Source organism: Euphorbia lathyris, chromosome 5 (assembly GCF_963576675.1).
Source record: "Euphorbia lathyris chromosome 5, ddEupLath1.1, whole genome shotgun sequence".
In the NCBI taxonomy this organism is placed as follows: Eukaryota; Viridiplantae; Streptophyta; class Magnoliopsida; order Malpighiales; family Euphorbiaceae; genus Euphorbia; species Euphorbia lathyris.
The window spans coordinates 80,816,784-80,841,790 of NC_088914.1; the positions used below are offsets into that span (position 1 = coordinate 80,816,784).

Below are 25,007 nucleotides of genomic sequence, written 5' to 3' on the forward strand. Positions count from 1 at the left end.
TGTCCGTTAAGGCTGACTTCTTTTCTTGTGAAAAGGTTTACACAGCGTGACTAAGCAGTTTGAAGACACAAGCTTAGTCAACTTGTGACTAAGTATGTTTCTTTCCTTGAGTCAGGAAATAGCACTTAGAGTCTATTCCTGAACTCAGCTTCTTAGTATACTTAACTCAGCGTGAGCTCGTTACTTAGTCAGTTTTATAGCAAGCAATATGTAAAGGAGTTTAAGGGTTAGAAAGATATTACTCAGCAGACTTATCCTGGTTCGGCCTCTCCGCCTACGTCCAGTCCCCGGAACTCATTCCGAGCTTTTCGAATTCTCTACTGAGCTCTTTAAAGGTAGAGCACGAAACCTTTTACAATAAAAGTTGAATATACAAGAGTACCTTCCTCTATACCTCTACTCACTCCTATATCTACCGCTGAGTACTATAACCGAGTACTCAGCCTCTCCTTTCTATTCTTCTAGAAATGATAAAGTGTTTGTCCTAAACAACGATTGCTAAGACACTTAGATGATTGAAAATCACTCTAGACTTTTACACAATAATATGGAAATTAGTGTAAGGTTTTTGCTTTGCTTTTCTCACAGAACTTCGTGTATGAATTTGGACAGCGTTTCGGCTAATTGAAGATCTGCGTCGATTGAAGCAAATGAGAGGCCTTTATATAGTGACACTTGAGGCACCTAGTCATTTCGAATTTCGAAATAACCGTTGGAGGGAAACGACTTCCTGTCGTTGTCACTCAGTACGCGCTCAGTGTCGTTGGCCAATGAGATTCTTGCATCTTCTGTCCACGGCAGTGCTCGGCAGCTTTTCGTCTAGCAAACAGAATGTTTTGACATTTTTAGCAAAGTCTTCCAGACAGCTTCCTGCGCCTTCTGAACTTTACCCAAAGTAGAAATACTTTGTCTAGAAGTTGGTTCTTGTCTGCCGCTGTCCTAACTGCTTGTCGCTTGACTCAGCAGCTTCTTCTTGAAGCTTTTGCTAGAAGGCTTCTCGATCCTTCTATACGTTGAGTCGTCGTTTTGCTTGAAACGTCTTCGTTTCATCTTCTTGGGCCGTGAGGTCTTGATTATGTTGACTTGGGCTTGACTTCCACTCATGGGCTTTTAGACTTTAAATCTTAATATCTTATAGATAAATAAACTCAACATTGAACAAAACACATTAGTATAAATAAATCAAAGCATTTAAATTTAATGTGTTAAAATATTTTTTATCAATTACTTAAATAATTTTGTCAAATCAAAATCATGTGGAAAGGTGTTTCAATAATTTGGTGGATAGAAGGATCAAGAATGATAGAAAGACCAGTAGGAGACAAATGAGCAGAGCCAGCAAGGAAATCAACAACTTTGTTATGCTCTATGAAAATGCGTTGAAGCTTCACCTCCTAAAAGCTATTTAGAAGACGGATAATATCTATAAACAAATTTCTAGCATGAGAATGAACAACTCTCGAACAAGCTCCAACCACCTGCGAATTGTCAACCTCATTCTTCAAACAGCAACAACCCAAGTTCTTTGCTACAATGAGCGCATAATACAAGCCCCAAGCCTCCACGTCAAACGAAGTACCCATATCAATTTTGTGCACAAACCCGCCAATGTAGTCCCCTAACTCATTTCAAATCACGCTGCCTACAACGATCAAACATGACTCCAATCGAGATCCATCAGAGTTAAGCTTGAACCAGTCTCTCTCCGTTTTTGTCCAACTAACAAGCTTCTCAATGCGAATCTTTGCTTAATAACGTTAATAATATTCTTAAAAAACGTTAATAGCAAATTTAAAATCTTTAAAAAAGAAATAGAAATTGAGTAGTTGGACATTTGGTATTATTAGAGGCCATTGAAAAGCCTAACATCAACACTCCTAACGTATAAACGACGTCGTGTTAGTTTAATAAACTTTTGATTGCTGAAGTCAAAACAACCATTAACGAATGAGATGGATCCCGAATTCGCATATCTCGAAGAAAGTCTAATTTTGGAAACATAACAATCCTAAAACAATAAACACATAAGAAATATATTTTAATAAAAATTACACAAAAAACTACCGAAATATAATTTAAAAAAAGAAAAAAAATCGTATTTCCTCTCGAGCCTTTGTTAACTTACCCAACCTACCCATTGTTTTAGGTTTTTTTATTGAGCAGTTTTGGACTAAAAATTGAAAACTCTAACATCAACACACTCATCGCCTAAACGACGTCGTGTTAGTTTGATTGATTTTTTATTCCTGAAGTCAAAACAACCCCATTAATAAATGAGAAGGAACCGAATTCACATATCTCGAAAGAAGTCTAATCTTGGAAACATAAAAATCCCAAAACCATAAACACAAAATAAATAGATTTAAATAAAAATTACCAAAATAATAATTTATAAAAAAAGAGTCATATTTTCTATCGATGAGCGCAACTCATCCCCGAGCCTTTGTAAACTTAACCAACACATCCATTGTTTTAGGGTTTTTTTTTTTCACTAACCACCATATCATAACCATACCTTATTTTATACCTATATTTCTGGCTTAATACATAAATACACCTTTTAACTTGGTAAGTTTTTGCTCTTAGCACCCTCAACTTTCACTTGGACCTATTACACCCCTATATTCGGCTAATTTGAACCTCACCACACTAAATTATAATACAATATTTGCTTTTATGGTGTGTGATCTTCATGCATAACTAATGTGTGAGGTGTCAAATTAAAAATAGACATGTAGAATTAAATTATTACATTAATAAATAAAAAACAAAATGTAAAAAAGGTAAATTATAGTTTTATCATGTCTATCCCGTTGTTGATCTTCAATCTTCAATCTAAAATCACTAACTTAATCTGCAGCATCCACTGAAGCCATCATAAAAAAAAACCCACATTAAAAAACTGACCAAAACCTAGAAGTCAAAGTTCCACTGTTAAAGCTACCAAATTAATACTTCCTACCTCCTCAAATTTTTATTTGCAATTTTAATGGCCTACTAGAGAGCCAAAGTTGTAACAGAAAAAAAAAAAAGAGTCATGACCAGTGGCGGATTTGGGGGGGGGGGGGAGGGGGGTGTTGGTCCCGTGTTAGTTTCAAGGGGGGTTAGGAACTAATATAACCTTTTTACTTAATAATACTGACTTAATGAAATGTTTGATAGTTTAACTCAGTTTTAGGTCAGTAAGGATGAATAAGATGTGAGACAGCTTTAATCAGATACTGACTAGAGCTGTTTCAATATTGAGTTGAGAAATAACACTTTAAGTTAGTTTCCAACTCAACACTCTGGTTACTCAGCGTCGGCTTTTACAGATTATTTACTGAGCAAATTTTAAGCAAGCTACACATACATATATATATATATATCAAGAGAAAGGGTTAGAGATTACTCAACAGACTTATCCTGGTTCGGCCTCACTGCCTACGTCCAGTCCCCGGAATCCTTCCGAGCTTTTTCAATCCTCTACTGAGCTCTTTAAAGGTAGAGCACAAACCGTTTACAATAGCAACTGAGTATGCAAGAGTATCGTCCTCTATTCGTCTACTCAATCCTATCTACCACTGAACACTATAACCGAGTATTCAAATTTTCTCTACCACTGAGTACTATAACCGAGTACTCAGCTTCACTCTTCTAACCTTTTACAAATGATAAGAAATTGTTCTTAATACAACAAAGAACACTTTAGATGACAGAATCAATCTAGACTTTTACACAATGATTGGAATTTGGTGTAAGAGCTTGCTTTTTCTTTTCAGACAGCTTCTATTTTGGATTATCACTCAGTGGAGATTTTGCTTGTCTGTATGTATATGTTATTCGATCCAAGTGATGATTTGGCCTATTTATAGCAATCTTTGTGGCTTCAATCATTTGAATATTGATATAGCCGTTGTATGATAAACGGTCTTCTTCGTCATCACGTGGTCAGCTTCCAGAGCTGCAGGCCAATCATGTCTTCTGTTTTTACCAGACGTCAGGTTTGCCAGTTTCGTCTTCTTGCGCCAGGTTTGTCTTCTAGCTAAAAGTCAGACGGTCCATGCATCTCGAAAAGGTCCTTAAGATGGATTTTCGAGGCTTCTGATTTGCGTCAGACCTTGTCTCCCAAGTTGACGGATCATTGATGCTGACTTGATTATTACTCAGCTTGACTCAGCGGCTTCGCCTTCAAGCTTTTCTGAAGAAGACATTTCTTTTCCTAAAGCTGAGTTGCGTTATTACTCAGCTTCTGCTGTGTGACTTACTTGTGCTGACTTTGTTCTGTCTTTCTTTTATGGACTTTCGGTTCCTGTTCTTGTTAGTTAACTTACTCAACATTGAACAAACACATTAGTACAATTAAATCAAAGCACTTAAATTTAATTGTTTTAATCATGGGAATAATTTTGTCAAATCAAAATCATGTGGAAAGGTGTTTCAACAGGGGGGTGGTGGTTCAAAGGGAGAATTTGCCCCCCCACCCCATCCCTTAATTAAAAAAAATAGTCCAAAAAGAATAGTTAAAGTGCAAAAATATCCCTAAAGTTTTGGATCAGGAGCAATTTTACCCATAACGTCTAAAATAGTGCAATTTTATCCCTAATGTTAGAAGCCAAAAGTAGTTTTACCCTTAACGTTGATAAATTGGGTCAATTTGAGAAATAATTCATCAAACTGTCTTATCGGTCATGAATCTTATCATCTACACTTCACAAATGCGTTATTTTATCAGTAACAAATCACAAACATATGTTGGGATGTGAAAAAAATATTAAAAATATACTGTCTTTTGTACGAATTAAACAAAAAAAATTAAAAAAATTCACCGAATTTATAAATATTAATCTCCAATTTTATTATTAAATTACAAAAAACATTATATCCTTTTTTTTAAAACAAATTGATATGCAATTGGTGCAAAATACAGAAAAAAATAACTTTATGTTATAATAGTGTCTGAAATTGATCCAATTTATCAACGTTAGGGGTAAAATTGCTCTTGGCTACAAACATTAGGGGTAAAATTGCACCATTTTAGATGTTAGGGTAAAATTGCTCCTAATCCAAAACGTTAGGGGTATTTTTGCTCTTGGCTACAAACATTAGTCTAAAAATTTTTACATAGAGTTTTGACCCCCTCCCTCAAATCCTGGATCCGCCACTGGTCATGACCATCAGGCTAGAAAATAGGAAGAAGCTAAAAGAGTAAACATGGAAGGAAATAAGTTCCTCACCAATTGAAGAGCTGGTGAGCGCAAGGACAACCATTGACGAAGCTAGTAGACGAGGCAAAAACATGGTACTAAGCGAGACCAAAAAAGAATGCTAATGTAGGTGTCGTTTGATAAAACTAAAAATTAAGTGCTGAAAAAATAAGTACTGAATTTTAAGTGTTGAATATTATAAGTGCCGAAATTATTAAATGATATAAGTGTTTGATAAATATTAAAAATAAGTGCTGAATATTAAAATATTAGTTGATAATGTTTACTTAAAATTTTAAGTTAAATATTTTGACTTAACAAAATAAGTGATATGTAGCTTAATTGAATAATTTAAGGGGGCGTTTGGTTTAAACTTTGGAATCGGAATTGGAATCGGAATCGAAATCGGAATGACAGGGAATCAGAATCGGAATCACAATTTAATAATTTTGTTTGGTTTAATCCGTAATCGGAATGTAATATTTATTTATTAAATTAATTAGACTAATAATGATTTTGATAAATATAATTTACTAAAATAGAATATAATATATTATTTACTATTTTTTTATTATTTTATATATATATATATATATATATATATATATATATATATAACTAATCATGGGTTATAATGTTGTAAGTGGATTGTTTTTGGGGTAGTGGGTGGGTTTTACGGTTTTATCTATTTATTTTTTTATTTTTTTTTATTTTATTTTGTTAAATTGAATAAATAAGGGGGAATGAAATTTGATTAATGGGGTTAGAGATGGGAATCATGATTCTCATAGTTTGGGGAATTAGATTCCCATTCCTAAGCTAATTTTAGTGAATCAAACATTATCAAATACATTTTTAGTGAACCAAACACCCCCTAAGTGGTTAATAAAAAACCATTATCAAATAGACTTAAACTAAATAAGTGTTTAATCTATTAATTTAAGTAATTTTTATTGTTATCAAACACTGCCTAAATAAATAATTGACATTTACGATTCCATCTAAGGCCATAATGTGTATTTGGATGGTGAGTTAATGGGTAGATAGCTAAATTTTTTTTTTGAAGGTGAAAGGAATTGTTTGATACCAGACATGTTAGCTGGTTGTTTGGTTGCGTAAAGAAATCAACAACAAAAATAAACAAAGAATAAGAAGACCATGAAGGGGAATTGGTAAACTCACACGCCTCAACTTTTAGTGTAACTAGTCGAAAACCCGTGCGATGCACGGGATACGAAACTTTTATATAATTTAGATAAATAAATAAATTGACATATTTACTTTTAAGTAATTTTATATCATGCTATGAGAAATTTTTATATTATGTATATTTGAAATTAATATATTTTTTTATTGATAATTCAAATCAAATTAAATTAATTTTGAAAATAATTGATTAATTTTTTTTATAGAATTTTAATTAAAGGTGAAGATTTATTTATTTTTACAAAATTCAATGATTTATACTTTTTAGTAATTTTAATATATTTTTATATTTTCATATGACTGGAATTCTATGAAACAATAATAATAAAATAGGAGATTGATTAAGAAATATATTAGAATATAATAAAAAAACCAAAAACTGAATTAAACTACAACTAAAATTAAATATTATATCTATGATACAAAAGAATTATAATCTATGTTAAACAAAAATTAAATTAAACTACAATTAAAATTAAATATTATATCTACGATACAAAAGAATTACAATCCATGTTCAAAAAAGAATTAATATTTTCTAATAATTATATATTTTTGAATTTCGTAAGCAAGAAAAACAAACAAAAGAATAGAAAACAAAAATGAAGGGACAAAAAAGATAATTAGCAGAGAATTATCTTCCTCTCGTTTTTTTTTCGAAAATAAGAGAGAATGTAATAAAGAGAGTGGAAATATTTTTTGCCCATTAATTATTTTTTCTTAATGAAGTATTAAGTCCATAAATTAATTTTAGTTAAATAGAATTAAATCGTAATTGTAACCACTCAGTAAAAAAAACGTTTTATAATTAATATGTGAAATTGATTCTATTAATTAGAATCATTATGCTCAACATTTGAGAATTTGGAGAGATTCAAATAATAATATTTTTAATTAATATTTTTCAACAACTTGTCTTATGCTCATGTTTCATTTTCATCTGTTAAAAACTCTTGAAATACTAACAATTTTGTACAAACCACAATATAATAGTTAAAAACTATATAACTTGTCACACCCGACCCTAAACGACCTCAATCGGCATCAGACGTGAAATAGAAAGATCATAATCAATACTTAGGAGTCTCCAATTTAACCAAATACACATAACACCATCAAATTAACTCCAAACTTTTCCTATAACACCAAATAAAAATCACATACCCAATAGTTATAATATATACTAATGTCTATGTATAAATTCTAGAAATTTAGACCCGGACGTGATATAACAAATGTTGCAAAAGCAATTATCTCAATATCCCATAATTAATGTACATTTTTAGGATTTTGAGCATCAAAATTGGTTTTTATTTACCTTCATTTGAATTCGCATCTGGCATAATCCAAATTCTTCGAGAATAAACATCTTATCTAGTGTATTATACGCTTACAATCTCTTTGTCGAGAGAACTGGGAAAAAATAACTCCTTGATAATAATAATAATAGTGATATAACATAATTTATAATTAAAATAAACTCATTTGTAAGTATAATATGTCAATACCTCTTTAATATTTTCTTCAATGTGTCTCAAACTTCAATGAACAACTATTGTGTGAAACTTTATATCTATTTGTACCAAAATGCATGATAAAAAATATAATCCACATCGGTTAGATAAACTCAAACTAAAAAAAAAGTGGATTTCAACAGGTTTCGAATTAGAAAAATTAATTTAACTTCAATTAAAGCTAACAATTGAGTTCATATAAAGCCGAAAATCTAAATTTTAGTTAGAGTTAACAATCGAAACGATAACACCTAGCAACATATACTAAAAAAGAATGCAAATATACAAAATCTTTAGTTTATTCATTTTGAAAAAAAAAGACAAAGAAAAAAGAAAACATGGATAAGGTAGGTATGAAACCTGGGTAACGACCGAAGTGGAATTTCATCTATGAAATATGAAACTATAACAACTATTGCTTAATAAAAATAAAAAAAAAACAACACAATTGAGAACAAATATAACTATAACATATGAAAAAATTGAATAATTACCTCGAGAAACATAAGAATTTCTTGTAGTTTTGACACCTTTGTGTTTCCCGGTTTTAGTTGTCCATGAATCTTCTATTTCTATCGGATTTCTTCAATTGGAGATATCAGTTTGGAAAAAAAAAGACAAATAAAAAAGAAAATATGGATAAGGTAGCGAGAGGTACAGAACTTGGATAACAGCAGAAATGGATCTGAAAGATTTGTTTAATAAAAATAAAACAACAACACAATTGAGAACAAAATAACTACAATATATGAAAAAAAATCGAATAATTACCTTCAGAAACATAATACTATCTATCATGACCAATGAATATAATGGTGGAATACTATCTATCATGCTTTATATAGAAGTTTATTTGTGACTTTTGGATTTCCTTTGCTTTATGTTTTTTCATCTTCCTGTAACTCTTACTTTCTTTTATTATTTTAATTAATGGGCTAGTAATTGTTTAATATATTATAAATATAAATCTATTATTTTTAATTAATTAAATCTTTTTAATTTTGATTTTTTACTACGTTGACAACTCATCAAAAAGGCCTCTAAAACACTTCTCCTCATTTCTCTCTACTTCCGCTATTATATATACTAGTCGAAAACCCGTGCGATGCACATGGTATGAAACTTTTATATAATTTAGATAAATAAATAAATTGACATATTTACTTTTAAATAATTTTATATCATGCTATGAAAAAAATTTATATTATGTATATTTGAAATTAATATATATTTTTTAATGATAATTCAAATTAAATTAATTTTAAAAATAATTGACTACTTTTTTTATAGAATTTTAACTAAAGATGAATGATTTATTTATTTTTTACAAAATTCAATGATTTGTACTTTTTCGGAATTTTAATACATTTTCATATTCCAAATATTATGTGAAACAATATAATAAAATAGCAGATTAATTAAAAAATATATTAGAATATAATAAAAAATCAAAAATTGAATTAAACTATAATTAAAATTAAATATTATATTTACGATACAAAAGAATTATAATATAGGTTAAACAATAATTGAATTAAACTATAACTATGTTAAAATAGAAGCAACATCAATATATTATTCTATAAACTATTATAATCAATACTTTTCTAATGTTACATATAAAAAAAATAAAATTCGTAAGAATTAGTCACAAATTCATCTTGATGATAATTATTTTAGTTGATGGAATTTCATGATCACCAAGTATTCGAATTCAATTATTCATTCTGCTACAATAAGCCAATGTATCTAATTGAATCAGTTTAAGATGATGATTTCTCCTATTTTCATCTCGTAATATCTCATCAAGACATTCGATCAATTTGTTCTTCATTCTTTCACTATATAGAATATCAGCCATACTCGCAGATATCACTTATTTGACTTCATTAATATTTTCTAATAATTATATATTCTTGAATTTTGCAAGTAAGAAAAACAAACAAAAGAATTGAAAAAAATAATGAAGGGACGAAAAAGATAATTAGGAGAGAACCATCTTCCTCTCGGGTTTTTTTTTAAATAAGAGAGAATATCGAGACATAAGCGTATAAAGAGGAGAGTGAAAATATTTTTTGCCCATTAATTAAACATTTTATTTTTTCTTAATGAAGTATTAAGTCCATAAATTAATTTTAGTTAAATAGAATTAAATCGCAATTGTAACCATCCAGTACAAAAATAACGTTATATAATTAATATGTGAAATTAATTATATTAATTAGAATCATTATACTCAACATTTGAAAATTTGAAGAGATTCAAATAATAATATTTTCTTAATTAATATTTTTAAATAATTTGTCCTATGATCATATTTCATTTTCATCTGTTAAAAACCCTTGAAATACTAACAATTTTGTACGAACCATAATATAATAGTTAAAAATTAGGGTAAATTTCAAATAAAACCCCTGTGGTTTCACTAATTTTTAGATAAAGGATTGTGGTTTACTTTTTGTCAAAACGAGGATTGAGGTTTTCAACTTTAGCAAAATAAGGATTTTTTCGATTGATACTATTAAAATCACCCTTGACGACTTCAAAAATGACATATTTTAAGAACTACTAATATTCTAAGCAACTTTAATTCTTCAACTTTTTTATTTTGAGATCATTTAGATGAAGTTTGGTAAAGAGAGAGAAAGTTAATATTTAGAGAGAGAAGTTCCAAAAAAGATGATTTTCGAAAATCGAAAATGTAGTTCCATAGAAAATATGACATTGAACAACTTTAATTCTTGAAAATTTTCATTTTAAGGTCGTTAAAGATAGTTTTAATAGCATTAATCCAAGTGTGAAACCTCAATCCTCGTTTTGACAAAAAGTAAACCACAGTCCTTTATCTGAAAATTAGTGAAACCACAGAGGTTTTATTTGAAATTTACCCTAAAAATTATATAAGCCAATGCTGCAAAAACAATTATCTCAATATCTATAATTAATGTACATTTTTAGGATTTTGAGCATCAAAATTTATTTTTATTTACATTGATTTTGAATTTGTATCTAGCAAAATCCACATTCTTCAAGAATAAATATCTTATCAAGCGTATTAGACGCTTACAATCTCCTTGTCTAGAAAATTGGGAAAAAATAACTTCTTGATAATAATAATAATATAATATAATATAATTTATATTCAAATAAACTTCATTGCAAGTATAATATTCCAATATCTCTTTAATATTTTATTTAATATGTCTCAAACTTCAATGAACAACTATTGTGTGAAACTTTATATCTATTTGTACCAAAATGCATAAAAATAAAAAATACAATCCATATCAATTAGCTAAACTCAAACTAAAAAAATGAGTGGATTTCAACATGTTCGGAATTAGAAAAATTTATCTAACTTCAATTAAAACTAAAACTTAAGTTCATAAAAAGCCGAAAATCTAAATTTTAGTTAGAGTTAACAATCAAAACGATAACACCTAGAAACATATACTAAAAAAGAATGCAAATATACAAAATCTTTATTTTAGTCATTTTGAAAAATAAATAAATAAAAAAGAAAACATGGATAAGGTAGCGAGAGGTATGGAATCTGGATAACGACAGAAATGGAATTTCATCTCTGAAAGATGAAACTATAACAATAATTGTTTAATAAAAATAAAACAACAGCACAATTGAGAAAGCTAAAAATTGAGTTCATATAAAGCCGAAAATCTAAATTTTAGTTAAGAGTTAGCAATCGAAACGATAACACCTAGCAACATATACTAAAAAAGAATACAAATTTACAAAATCTTTATTTTAGTCATTTTGAAAAAAAAAGACAAATAAAAAAGAAAACATGGATAAGGTAGCGAGAGGTATGGAACCTGGGTAACGACAGAAATAGAATTTCATCTCTGAAAAATGAAACTATAACAACTATTTTTTAATAAAAAGAAAACAACAACACAATTGAGAACAAAAATAACTAAAACATATGAAAAAAATCGAATAATTACCTTCAGAAACATAAGAATTTCTTGTAATTTTTGACACTTTTGTGTTTTCCGGTTTTAGTTGTTCATGCATCTTCTATTTCTGTCGGATTTCTTCAATTGAAGCTATCAGTTTGGAAAAAAAAAGACAAATAAAAAATAAAACATGGATAAGATAGCGAGAGGTATAGAACCTGGGTAACAACAGAAATGAATCTGAAAGATGAAACTATAACAACTATTGTTTAATAAAAATAAAACAACAACATAATTGAGAACAAAATAACTACAACATATGAAAAAAATCGAATTTACCTTCAGAAATATAATACTATCTATCGTGACCAATGAATCTAATGGTGGAATACTATCTATCATGCTTTATATAGAAGTTTATTTGTGACTTTTGGATTTTCTTTGCTTTGTGTTTTTTCATCTTCCTGTAACTCTTGCTTTCTTTTATTATTTTAATTAATAGGCTAGTAATTATTTAATATATTATAAATATAAATTTGTTATTTTTAATTGATTAAATATTTATTTTTAATCTGATTTTTTACTACGTTGACAACTCATCAAAAAGACCTTATAAAGCCGAAAATCTAAATTTTAGTTAGGAGTTAGCAATCGAAACGATAACACCTAACAACATATACTAAAAAAGAATACAAATTTACAAAATCTTTATTTTAGTCATTTTGAAAAAAAAAGACAAATAAAAAAGAAAACATGGATAAGGTAGCGGGAGGTATGGAACCTGGGTAACGACAGAAATGGAATTTCATCTCTGAACAATGAGACTATAACAACTATTGTTTAATAAAAAAAACAACAACAACACAATTGAGAACAAAAATTATGGAACCTGGGTAACAACAGAAATAGAATTTCATCTCTGAACAATGAAACTATAACAACTATTGTTTAATAAAAAGAAAACAACAACACAATTGAGAACAAAAATAACTACAACATATGAAAAAAAATCGAATAATTACCTTCAGAAACATAAGAATTTCTTGTAATTTTTGACAGTTTTGTGTTTTCCGGTTTTAGTTGTTCATGCATCTTCTATTTCTGTCGGATTTCTTCAATTGAAGCTATCAGTTTGGAAAAAAAAAAGAAAAAAAAAAAAAACATGGATAAGATAGCGAGAGGTATATAGAACCTGGGTAACAATAGAAATGAATCTGAAAGATGAAACTATAATTGTTTAATAAAAATAAAACAACAACATAATTGAGAACAAAATAACTACAACACATATGAAAAAAATAGAATATTTACCTTCAGAAATATAATACTATCTATCGTGACCAATGAATCTAATGGTGGAATACTATCTATCATGCTTTATATAGAAGTTTATTTGTGACTTTTGGATTTCCTTTGCTTTGTGTTTTTTCATCTTCCCGTAACTCTTGCTTTCTTTATTATTTTAATTAATAGGCTAGTAATTATTTAATATATTATAAATATAAATTTGTTATTTTTAATTAATTAAATATTTATTTTTAATTAATTAAATATTTTTAATTTTCTTTCTTTACTACGTTGACAACTCATCAAAAAGACCTCTAAAACACTTCTTCTCATTTCTCTCTGCTTCCGTAATTATATATAGTATAGATAGATAGTATAGATAGATGTCACATCAACTATTAATTATGACAAATCATCAATTAAATGTGGAAGAGATTGTAATAGGTTCAAGTGAAAGTTGAGGGTGTCAAAAGCAAAAACTTGCCATAACAATCCTAAAACAATAAACACATAAGAAATAGATTTTAATAAAAATTACACAAAAAATTACCGAAACATAATTTAAAAAAAGAAAAAAAAAACTTATTTCCTTTGGAGCCTTTGTTAACTTACCCAACCTACCCATTGTTTTAGGTTTTTTATTAAGCAGTTTTGGACTAAAAATTGAAAACTTTAACATCAACACTCTCATTGTCTAAACAACGTCGTGTTAGTTTGATTATTTTTTTATTCCTGAAGTCAAAACAACCATTAATGAATGAGGTGGAACCAAATTCACATATCTCCAAGGAAGTCTAATATTGGAACCAGAAAAATCCCAAAACAATAAACACAAAATAAATAGATTTAAATAAAAATTACCGAAATAATAATTTAGAAAAAAAGTCCTATTTTCTATCGATGTGTGCAACTCATCCCCGAACCTTTGTAAACTTACCCTACCCATCCATTGTTTTAGGGTTTTCTTATTTTTCACTAACCACCGTAGCATACCATAACAATACCTTATTTTATACCCAAATTTCTTCTTCTCTCTCTAAATTACAATACCCAATTTTCCTCTTTTTTTTAATTTCTGTTTTTGGTCACGGCACAGGGTTTGTTTGGCCATATATTTTGTTCCCCTTTAGCACATATTCCATAAAAGAAAATTGCAGCCCCTCTTCACCTTACCATGGCCAAAACCATGAAATAATGGGTATACCTGAGATGAGATGATTTTTTTCTTCCCTACCCTTTAAAGGTACATTACCATTACTTCTCCTTCATACTATCTGTGTCACATTTTAATATGTTATATATTTTGCAGTCAATTTTATGACCTAACTAGCATATACCTACTACCCTAAAAAAAAACAGAAAACCCATTAGCAAAGCTACAATCTTTCTATCAAAATCAAAGTACCCATGTTTGATTTAGATTTCAATTTGGGGGTTATTCGCTATATATTCATTATGTTTAGATAAAGTTCCGATTTTTATTTTTTATTTTTATTTGGGGTTGGGGATCGGACCCACCATCTTCAGGGTTAGGCGTATTTCACATGGTGATCGTATATTTAGCTATGGGTTTGGAATGAATTCTTAAAAAGTTTTGATTAATGGTGAAATTGATAAGAATGTAGGCTCGAAGGCATCTTTTTTACTGGGTCTAGTTCATTAGGGTTTTAGAGAATTTCAGGTGGGTTTTTTGTTAACTGTATCCTTAATTTTAGTTCTTCTGTGTCGATTTATTTCTGACATGTCTTATTGACTTATACTTACAATTTGTACCATTGGATGATGTTGTGCTTCTTTATATAAAGTTACAATCTTTGCTTTCATGTGCCTATCTCTATCTCTGTTAATTGTGCAATTTTTTTTTTTAAATACCTTCTGGTACGGTCTATAAGCTCATAGAAAGCTTTCATGTGACTAAATTACTCGAATCATCTTTTTTTTTTAATTGGATTTTTTTTATTAGATTTTGAATTCAAGGTATTTGCAGTAGTTTTCATTACAGTGACATGGTATATGACGAATTGCATAAGTAGGACTTTTAGCAAAAATAGAATTTTGATCAAGGCGTTAGCAGTTGCTGTCTGTAATAGTTAACCAGAAGACTCAAAATGAACCCGCTTTTTTTTAATAATTTTATGCCTCCCCCAATTTAAGTTTTATGTGTATTTTGGGACTCGAACTCGAGATCTATAGCTTAGGCGACTTGAGGCACTTATCGCTGTGAAGTAAGCATTTGAGTAATTGAGAAAAAGGGATTTAATTATGTAAGAAAATTATTTAGAGAGCATGCTGATATGATTTACAGAAATAAGGGTTTGAAACGTTTAGAAAAAAATGATGGAACATAGAAAGAAAAACTGTCTTCGTTCCTTGTAGCTGTTTTGGAGGTTTATGGATCAGTTGTTACATTCACATAGCTACTGATTATCGTTTTATTTTCAACATTGTCAATCATTAGAAAATACATAATTATATGGTTCCAATGATTAAATCTAATTTTTCTGTAAATGCATAAGATTTTCCAGAAAATAAACATGTTGATTCTGCTTGTTTAATACTTATAATTTGTATTGGCAACTTGTTAATGATTGAATACGTTACATATAGTAATTTTTTTTTATGCTATACTGATATTGATTAGATAAAATAAAGCACATAATAACAATCTGTTGATTTGGTTGCTTTTAATAGTGTCATCTCATCTAGAAGTATAATCTTTCTTTATGAGCTTCATTATAAATGGAATTATTCAAATGTTTCTGATTCTTTGAGGAATTGAGTTTTGCTTTGAATTATCCGGACTCAAGGAATTGTGTAATGGATATACAGGACTCAAGGTTTTACTGTAAATTATGGAAGTTCTTCCCTGTTCTGGTGTTCAGTATGTTGGGGATGCTGATTGTGTTCAACAGAATTCAGGAACCGGTTTCTCTTATGATGGAGAAATTAATGGGATTGAACATGGAAAACAAGTAAAAATGGTGGGTGACTTGCAAGCGGTGAATGTCGAAAGGCCTCAAAGTGATAGCCATGGAATGACAGATGATTGTCAGGTGGAAAGCCAAAAGTTATCCGAGAATTGTCATGATCTTGAAGATGATGATTATTCCATGGAAACTTGTGAAGCCCCTGATAACTATCATGTAACGGTGGTGGATACTATTGAAAGTGAACCGAGCAACTCTAGGGATGCAGAGTCTCTCTTAGCACCCAAGTGGTTAGAACACGACGAATCCGTGGCATTGTGGGTTAAGGTAACTTGCTTTACACATCATGAAGGAGACATTTTTACATATTTTGTTTTTAAATTAGTGTCTTTCTCTATGAATTTCTCTTCAACATCTTCTGTTTTGGGGTTTTGGCTATGCTCTATCCTTTCATGTGCTAACTTGGTTTGGATTTTGGTATAGTGGAGAGGCAAGTGGCAGGCAGGAATAAGATGTGCAAGGTCAGACTGGCCGTTATCGACTTTGAAAGCAAAACCAACTCATGATAGGAAGAAGTATTTTGTGGTGTTTTTTCCGCATACTAGGAATTACTCCTGGGCAGATATGATGCTGGTTCGATCAATCTATGAATTTCCGCAGCCTAATGCATGTAGGACTCATAAAATTGGACTAAAGATGGTTAAAGATTTGAACATTGCAAGACGATTTATAATGAAAAAACTAGCAGTTGGCATGCTGAATATTGTTGTTCAATTTCATCATGAGGTAATTTCTTTTCTTAAATACCCGTTTCTCTTATTCTATCTGCAATTCGATATGAATAGTCCTTACCTTGACTTGCAATTTTGGAAACTTATTACAAGGCTTTGGTAGACACTGCTCGTGATGTAACGATCTTGAAGGAATTTGCTATGGAGGCTGCACGTTGTAGTGGTTATTCTGATCTTGGACGAATGCTTCTGAAGCTTCAAAATGTAAGTTCCTATCCTTTTGATATTTTCTCATATAGGAGTTAGAGATTTTATTTGCCGTGCCAATGCGGTAATTTGAATGTACAAAATTGCACTTACGAGCTTGCATTCACTTTTGATAGATGCTCTTTTTTCAGACCTAGTTAGCTTTTTCTTTTGCTTGCTTATCTATTTTAAATTGTACTTAAGATTAAGCTGTTTTAAAGAATTTTATTGCATTGAGGCAACTCATTATTATTTAAATGTTAGTCATGTAATAAATATATGTACCTGGAAACAATGATGGGGATTTCTTTTATTATTATTATTATTATTTTTCCAACTTTCTTACTAACCTTGCAAATGCCACATTCTTTCTAATGAATAATAAAATTAGATAATAAAATAAAATAAGCTCTTCCTTCAGCTTGCAATAGTGATATAACTTCTCTTTTTTAACAGATGATGTTGCCGTGCTACATGAATTCCGACTGGCTGCAGCATTCTTTTCATTCTTGGGCACAGCATTGTGAGGTTGCACAAAGTGCTGAATCCATTGAATTGTTGAAGGAGGTATGAAATTATGTACATGATGAACATCAGTTGTGCTATGGTGTATACTATTTAATGCATAAGATATTGGCCTAGGAATTGTCTGATTCTTTTTTCCTTGGCCTAGGAATTGTCTGATTCTATCCGATGGAATGAAGTCAACTCTCTTTCGAATGCCCCGGTGCAGCCAACATTAGGTTCCGAATGGAAAACCTGGAAGCATGAATTTATGAAATGGTTCTCCACATCTCAAACTCTATCTAGTAGTGGAGATGTAGAGCAGAGGAGCTGTGAGAGTCCCTCAAATATGAGTCTTCCGGTTTCCAGGAAGAGGGCTAAGCTTGAAGTTCGCCGTGCAGAGCCACATGCTTCCCAGGTGGAAACAAGCAATTCACTTCAATCTATGGCTGCTGAAACTGACTCTGGGTTTTTCAGTAATCGAGGCTCTATAAATGCCATGATTGTTGCATCCGAACTCGGTAAAGTGGATGAATTCAGGGATAGAGCTTCTCCCTTAGAGTTTCCGTGCAGTGTAGCTGACAAATGGGATGGAATTGTTGTTGCAGCTGGAAACTCGGAGGTCACAAGGACCAAAGATTCTGAAACAACTCCTGTAAATGTTGTGGCTAAGAAAGCTTTAGACCCTGGGAGTAAGAATCGACAGTGCATTGCTTTTATTGAATCGAAGGGTAGACAGTGTGTTAGGTGGGCAAATGATGGTGATGTGTACTGTTGTGTTCATTTGGCGTCTCGTTTCATCGGTAGCTCCAGTAAAGCTGAAGCAAGTACTCCAATTAATAGTCCAATGTGTGGAGGAACCACTGTTCTTGGAACTCATTGTAAACATCGATCTTTACCAGGATCTTCATTCTGTAAGAAACATAGGCCCCGAATTGACTCTACAAACACTTCAAATTTATCTAACAATGCACTTAAGAGAAAGCATGCGGAGGTTACTCCTGGATCAGAAACCACATACTGCAAAGATATGGTACTAGTGGGACAAGTTGAAAGTCTGCTTCAAGTAAAGCCTTTTCAACTCATGGATGGAGACAGTTTTTACAGAAGGAATAACCCTGAACATTCCGCTCAGGATCATAGTAGTACAGAGGTGCTGCGCTGTATAGGCTCAAGTCCCCTTGATAGCAATTTCCCTTGTCATGAAACTCCAAAACGTTATTCATTATATTGTGATAAACACATCCCCAGCTGGCTAAAGCGTGCAAGAAACGGTAAAAGTAGAATAATTCCAAAAGAAGTGTTTACAGATCTTTTAAAAGATTGCTTTTCGCTGGATCAAAGACGTTGTCTACATAAAGCTTGTGAACTTTTTTACAAGCTCTTCAAAAGTATTATGTCGTTAAGAAACCCAGTTCCGATGGAAGTTCAACTTCAATGGGCCCTATCTGAGGCTTCTAAAGATTTCAGTGTTGGCAAACTCTTGTTGAAGTTGGTTTCCACCGAAAAAGAGAGACTTGCACAAATATGGGGCTTCACTGCTGGTGAAAACGTACATATTTCCTCTGTAACTGAAGAGCCGACAGCTTTGCCATTGGTTGTTCATAGCAGCCTTGGCGGTGATGAAAGATCAGTCAAGTGCAAATTCTGCTCGGAGGAGTTTATGGATGATCAAGAGCTTGGAAGCCACTGCATGTGCAAGCATAGAAAGGAAGCACAATGGTTGTTCAGGGGACATGCCTGTGCGATTTGCTTGGATTCATTTACCAACCGTAAACTTTTGGAATCCCATGTGCAGGAGAGACATCACGTGCAATTTGCGGAACAGTGCATTCTTCTCCAGTGCATTCCTTGTGGAAGCCACTTTGGGAATGCTGAAGAATTATGGCGGCATGTCCTTGCTGTACATCCTGCTGAATTCAGGATGCCGAAAGTGGATCAACAGCAGAATATGCATATGCACAAAGAAAAGGAAGTTCCTTTTCAAAAACTTGAGTTAGGTAATCCACCTTCTGTGGAAAACAATTCTGAGAGTTTTGGTGGTATTCGAAGATTCATATGCAGGTTTTGCGGCTTGAAGTTTGACTTGCTTCCTGATCTTGGTCGGCACCATCAGGCTGCTCATATGGGAGCACATATGTTGAGCTCTCGGCCTCCAAAGAGGGGAATTCGTTATTATGCGTATAGATTAAAAACTGGAAGACTTAGCCGTCCTGGATTTAAGAAAAGTCTTGGAACAGCAACATATAAGATGCAGAACAGGGGCAGTGGTAACTTGAAGAAACGTATCCAGGCATCAAAATCGATAAGCATCGGGGAATTAAGTGCACAGCACACAGTAGCGGAGCCCGAAGCTCTTGGTAAGTTGGCAGAATCCCAGTGCTCATCTGTTGCAAATATGTGGTTTGCTGAGATTCAGAAGACGAAACCTCGACCCAATAATCTTGACATCTTAGCTGCTGCACAAGCTGCTTGCTGTAAGGTGAGCCTAAAGGCCTCATTAGAGGGAAAATACGGAGTATTGCCCGAACGATTGTATCTCAAGGCAGCCAAACTTTGCAGCGAGCATAACATTACAGTGCAGTGGCACCAGGACGGTTTCATTTGTCCCAGAGGATGCAAGAGTTTTAAGGATCCTGAATTACTGTTGCCCTTGGTTCCCCGTACAAACTGTTCTGTAGGTAAACCGTCAGCAAATTTATCTGACAACATAAAAAATGAGTGGGAAGTGGATGAATGCCATTATGTTATTGATTTGAAAGATTTTAGAGAGATTCCGAAACAAATGGTCACCGTCTTATGCAATGATATAAGCTTTGGGAAGGAAGTGATACCAATAGTTTGTGTAGTAGACGAGGACCTACTCACATCTCTTAATGTCTCACCAGATGTTAGTGATGGTCAAGTTTCTAATTTCTCCATGCCCTGGGAAAGCTTTACATACATAACAAATCCATTGCTTGATCAATCTTGTAATCCTGATATTGAGGTATCCTTTTTTGGGTCATTTTCTTTTGGTATGATGCTACTACTCAAATTGGACTATTGCCTTTAAATAAATGCATAAATACATTAATTTATATATGCATCCAAATTCCAGTTTAAAATGCACGGTTTATCTCCTTTGTTACGCTTCGGATTTCATATTCTCCCTCCCTCATGCAGCATATGCAATTGGGCTGTGCTTGCCCTCATTCTTCATGCACCCCTGAAAGATGTGATCATGTTTACCTCTTTGATAATGATTATGAAGACGCCAAAGACATACATGGGAAATCAATGCATGGTAGGTTCCCTTACGATGATAAAGGGCGCCTTATACTCGAGGTAATACAAAATTTTATAATTTTGAATCATTTACATTTTTGCTTCATCCATATATATGTATGTATAGATAAGTGATGCCATGTTACATACTGATAATTTTGGTCTTTATTGCAAAAATATGTAGGAGGGTTACCTTGTCTACGAGTGCAATCGAATTTGTAGCTGTAGTAAAACCTGTCCAAATAGGATTTTGCAGAATGGATTAAGGGTGAAAGTGGAAGTCTTCAAAACAAAGAATAAGGTAATGCTTTCAATTCTTTTTCTCATATGATTTCTATAATCTTGTATTGATTCGTCCGTTTTTCTTTTTTCTCGCTCCCCTGTCTTTCTTTAAAATATCCAGGGATGGGCAGTCAGAGCATGTGAACCAATTCTAAGAGGGACATTTGTGTGCGAGTATATTGGAGAGGTTTTGGATGAGCAGGAGGCAAATGAGCGGCGCGGCAGGTTACATATGATGAAAGTTGCAGTTATTATTATTGTTAACTTTATGTTATATTTTAAATGTCGGTTCTTGGTTTTTTAGATATGGCGAAAAGGGTTGCAGCTATATGTATGGCATTGATGCTCATACCAATGATATGAGTAGATTGATCGAAGGTCAGGGAAATTATGTGATTGATGCCACCAAATATGGAAATGTTTCAAGGTTCATCAATCATAGGTTAGCACAAAGTTACTGACTTTCTAAATTATTATTCTTCGCAATGTGAAATTGAACTAGTAACGAAATGGTACAAAAATGCATCGACCAGTCGTAGGCAAACAAACATTACAGAGGCATTATTTCTTACAATATGAAATTGAAATACTCTATTACTGTTATAGATTCTTGATCTTGTATGTACCCTAAGCATACCCTTTTAAGAACGTCCAAATTTACGAGCCAGTTATTATATTTGTTTCGATGGCCAGGTCTATTTTATTTTTTCCGAATTTTTTTTATATTTCATGCCTGTTGATTTATTATTGCATCTATTGGTAGCTGCAAGCCAAATCTTGTGAATCACCAAGTTCTTGTCAACAGCATGGAATCTCAGTATGCTCATATTGGCCTCTATGCTAGTAGAGACGTAAGCTCACTCCGCCTGCAATTATCATCATAATTACAAAGACGTTCATTGTCATTCTGTGTGCTGACTTAATACATTTATTGACATTATCATATGATGAACAGATTTTGTCTGGTGAAGAACTGACGCATAATTATCGGTATGATCTGATACCTGGAGATGGATTTCCGTGCCTCTGTGGAACTTCAGATTGCAGAGGCCGCCTGTACTGAATCTCAACATAAGTTATCTCCTTGTGGTCTCATCTAAATTTAAGAAGACAGATCGGATACATAACTGTATCCGTTTGGGCTCGGGTTTTGGCATTCGTGAATGTACGAAATCATAAATGTGGCTGGAAATTCTTTGCACAAAGCTAACAATATCTTGGCCAAGTTGGAAACACAGCAATGTACAGGGATGACCATAGCTTAAGTTAGAAGTGTAGATGGTTTTTGTCTGTTAGAAATAATTTTTGGTGTCCATGTAAATATTTTCTCTTTTATTTATTCAAATATTTTCTACAAAGTTGCATACCCTTGAGATTAAGGGTTTATTGGTTTATGTCTTTTTTTTATTTTGCTGTTTGTTTTTGCTGGTGTCCATAGCCGCAACCACCCCCTCCTTTAGGCAGTTTTGACTGCATAAATCGCGACATGCAACTCTGCAATAGAAGCAAACGAGCAGGCCAAAGGGAACGCAAATGAACCAATCAATCTCCCAGATGAATCCTGAAATATACCTCCACATCGATCTCATGACAGAGACATCTGTGCTAACTTTTCTCCATCCATGCGGGAGAACCATCCAGTGAATCTGCAGGATGCGAGGAGCACGACGAAGCCGAGGAAGAAGTTTGAGGTTCTGCAGTATATGAAGTTCAACCGTTGAGCTCCAGATGACCCCGAACTGAGTATGGTCTGCCTTCCGAATGTGCGACCAGAGAAGACGCATGGAAGTAGAAATGCTTGGAGTGATATTGTTGAAGATGCAATTGTTTCAGGCATATCAGATGACCCAAGCCGAGTTGACGCATGGTGCTGATCCAAAGTGCTGAAATTTGTAAGCTGAAACGGTGTGAAAAAGGCATGTTGTAATAATTCTTTAAACAATCTATGACCAGCAAGGACCCCCAAACAGTGAAGAGACGCTATTCCATATTCGTTGAGCAAAGACACATTGAACATTGTCGTCAGAATCTCCTCCACTCTGCCAGCCAATCAAGAAATTCCTCAGGTTGAAGGGAACCACGAAACTCAGGGATTTCGGCCCTCATGCTAGCCTCCCAGCATCTATCATCTCCTGCAATGCGCGGATGACGACAACCCCTTGGTGCCTCGAAGTACTCATCATCTATATCCTCTTCACAATCAAACTCTTCAGCGAAAGGATTCCTTCGACCATCATAATTAGGGTTTCTTTGATCATCATTGTTGAAACACATTTCCACATAATTTTGATTTGACAAAATTGTTTAAGTATAATTGAAATACATATTCTAAACACACTAAGTTTAAATGCTTTGATTTATTATACTAATGTGTTTGTTCAATGTTGAGTTAAATTGTTTATAAGACACAAGAATTAAAAGGCCCAAGCCCAATACAAGTGTTAAAGCCCAAGTCAAACAACTCAGTATAACTCGGCCCGCGTTTGTTAAAACGTTGTCGCTTTGGACAAAACGCAACTCAGCAAGAAAAGGATCTAGAAGACCTTCGGGAACAACTTCAAGATGAAGCTGCTGAGTAGTCTCGACAAAGCGTACAAGACAGCAGCTGGCAAATGAAAACTTCCAGACAAAGTATTTCTACTTTGGGTAAAGTTCAGACGACACAGTATGATGTCCAGTTGACTTTACCATAAAAGGAGAGACAGTCTGCTGAGCTGACCGAGGACAGAAGATACACAATTCTGATTGGTCGAGAGCTCTGAGCAAGTCAGGATGACAACGACAGGTAGCCGTTTCCCTCCAACGGTTATTTCGAAATTCGAAATGACCGATGCCCAGACGTCTCTATAAATAGTGCCATCAGAAGCTTCATTCAACACAGAACTTGATCAAGCCATTACGCTGACCAAATTTCTACACAAGTTCTGCAAGCAAAGAAGCAAAGCAAATCTTACACTACAATTCTTATATCTGTGTAAAAGTCTAGAGTGATTATTTCAATCGTCTAAAGTGTCTTAGCAAATCTTTGTATAGGACAAACACTTATCATTTCTAGAAGATAGAAAGGAGAGGCTGAGTACTCGGTTATAGTACTCAGCGAGAGATTATGATTGAGTAGAGGTATAGAGGAAGGTACTCTTGTTATACTCAGTTGCTAAGATTGTAAAAGGTTTGAGGCTCTACCTTTAAAGAGCTCAGTAGAGGATTCGAAATCTCGGAACGTGTTCCGGGGACAGGACGTAGGCTTAGAAGAAGCCGAACCTGGATAAATCTGCTGAGTAAAGTATTTCTTACCTTTAACTCCTTATTTATATTGCTCGCTTAAAATAACCAAAAACTGATCAAGTAAAGAGGTCAAGTTGAGTTGTGCGCGTTAAACGTCTGAGCTCAGGAATAGACTCTAAGTGCTATCTCCTGACTCAAGCTAAGAAACTGACCTAGTCACCAGTTGACTAAGCCAGTATCTTGCTGTTTACTCAGCGCCGCTGTTAAAAACTTTTTCCTTAGAAAAAGAAGTCTGCCCTAATTGCGAAAAAGTTTAAATAGTTCCTAACCCCCCCTTGGAACTATACTTGCAACCTTACAAGGGACCAACAATCATGATTAGAGTTCTTTCAAGGATTAGGATATAGCGGATTATGGTTTCTTTATGCCTGCTCCACAAACAAATCGCCCATTCTCCGTGTCAGCTGATCCATGATAGGATCCATCCTATCACCTATGTGCACACTCATATATGGGTGATGAAAGAATATGGTTCATTGGAATCATGGATCAAGTTAGCAACACTAGATTCCTTTTTCTCATAACCAAATTTGGGACAAATGATTGAATGAATTGCATTTACTATTGGAACCTTTCAACATCTGTCTATTGCAAGCACTGTCGCAAGTCTCTACCATCTATTTATCTTTGTTTTTGTTAAGGTTTAGTCTACAAT

The 25,007-nt window shown here is 32.8% G+C and overlaps 1 protein-coding gene across 2 annotated transcripts; it reads left to right on the forward strand.

The window, feature by feature from the left end:
- The first annotated feature begins 14,201 nt into the window (after positions 1-14,201).
- LOC136229272 (histone-lysine N-methyltransferase SUVR5-like) lies at positions 14,202-23,280 on the forward strand. Of its 2 annotated transcripts, none has more exons than XM_066017946.1 (12): positions 14,202-14,353; positions 15,940-16,364; positions 16,521-16,823; positions 16,922-17,032; positions 17,471-17,581; positions 17,688-20,507; positions 20,684-20,845; positions 20,970-21,086; positions 21,189-21,292; positions 21,372-21,509; positions 21,831-21,918; positions 22,023-23,280. In XM_066017946.1, the coding sequence occupies exons 2-12, from the start codon at positions 15,963-15,965 to the stop codon at positions 22,128-22,130; spliced, it is 4,464 nt and encodes a 1,487-aa protein (XP_065874018.1). In that variant the 5' UTR covers positions 14,202-14,353; positions 15,940-15,962; the 3' UTR covers positions 22,131-23,280. The 2 variants fall into 2 exon arrangements, with proteins under 2 accessions (XP_065874018.1, XP_065874017.1); XM_066017945.1 differs by lacking the exon at positions 14,202-14,353 and adding an exon at positions 14,433-14,791.
- Positions 23,281-25,007: the final 1,727 nt, after the last annotated feature.

Bases quoted from the DNA above. Each gene is read 5' to 3' on its own strand.
- LOC136229272 (XM_066017946.1), top strand. From the start codon at position 15,963: ATGGAAGTTCTTCCCTGTTCTGGTGTTCAGTATGTTGGGGATGCTGAT. The intron at 17,582-17,687 runs GTATGAAATTAT...TCCTTGGCCTAG, and splicing joins CCATTGAATTGTTGAAGGAG to GAATTGTCTGATTCTATCCG. The intron at 20,846-20,969 runs GTAATACAAAAT...AAAAATATGTAG, and splicing joins AAGGGCGCCTTATACTCGAG to GAGGGTTACCTTGTCTACGA.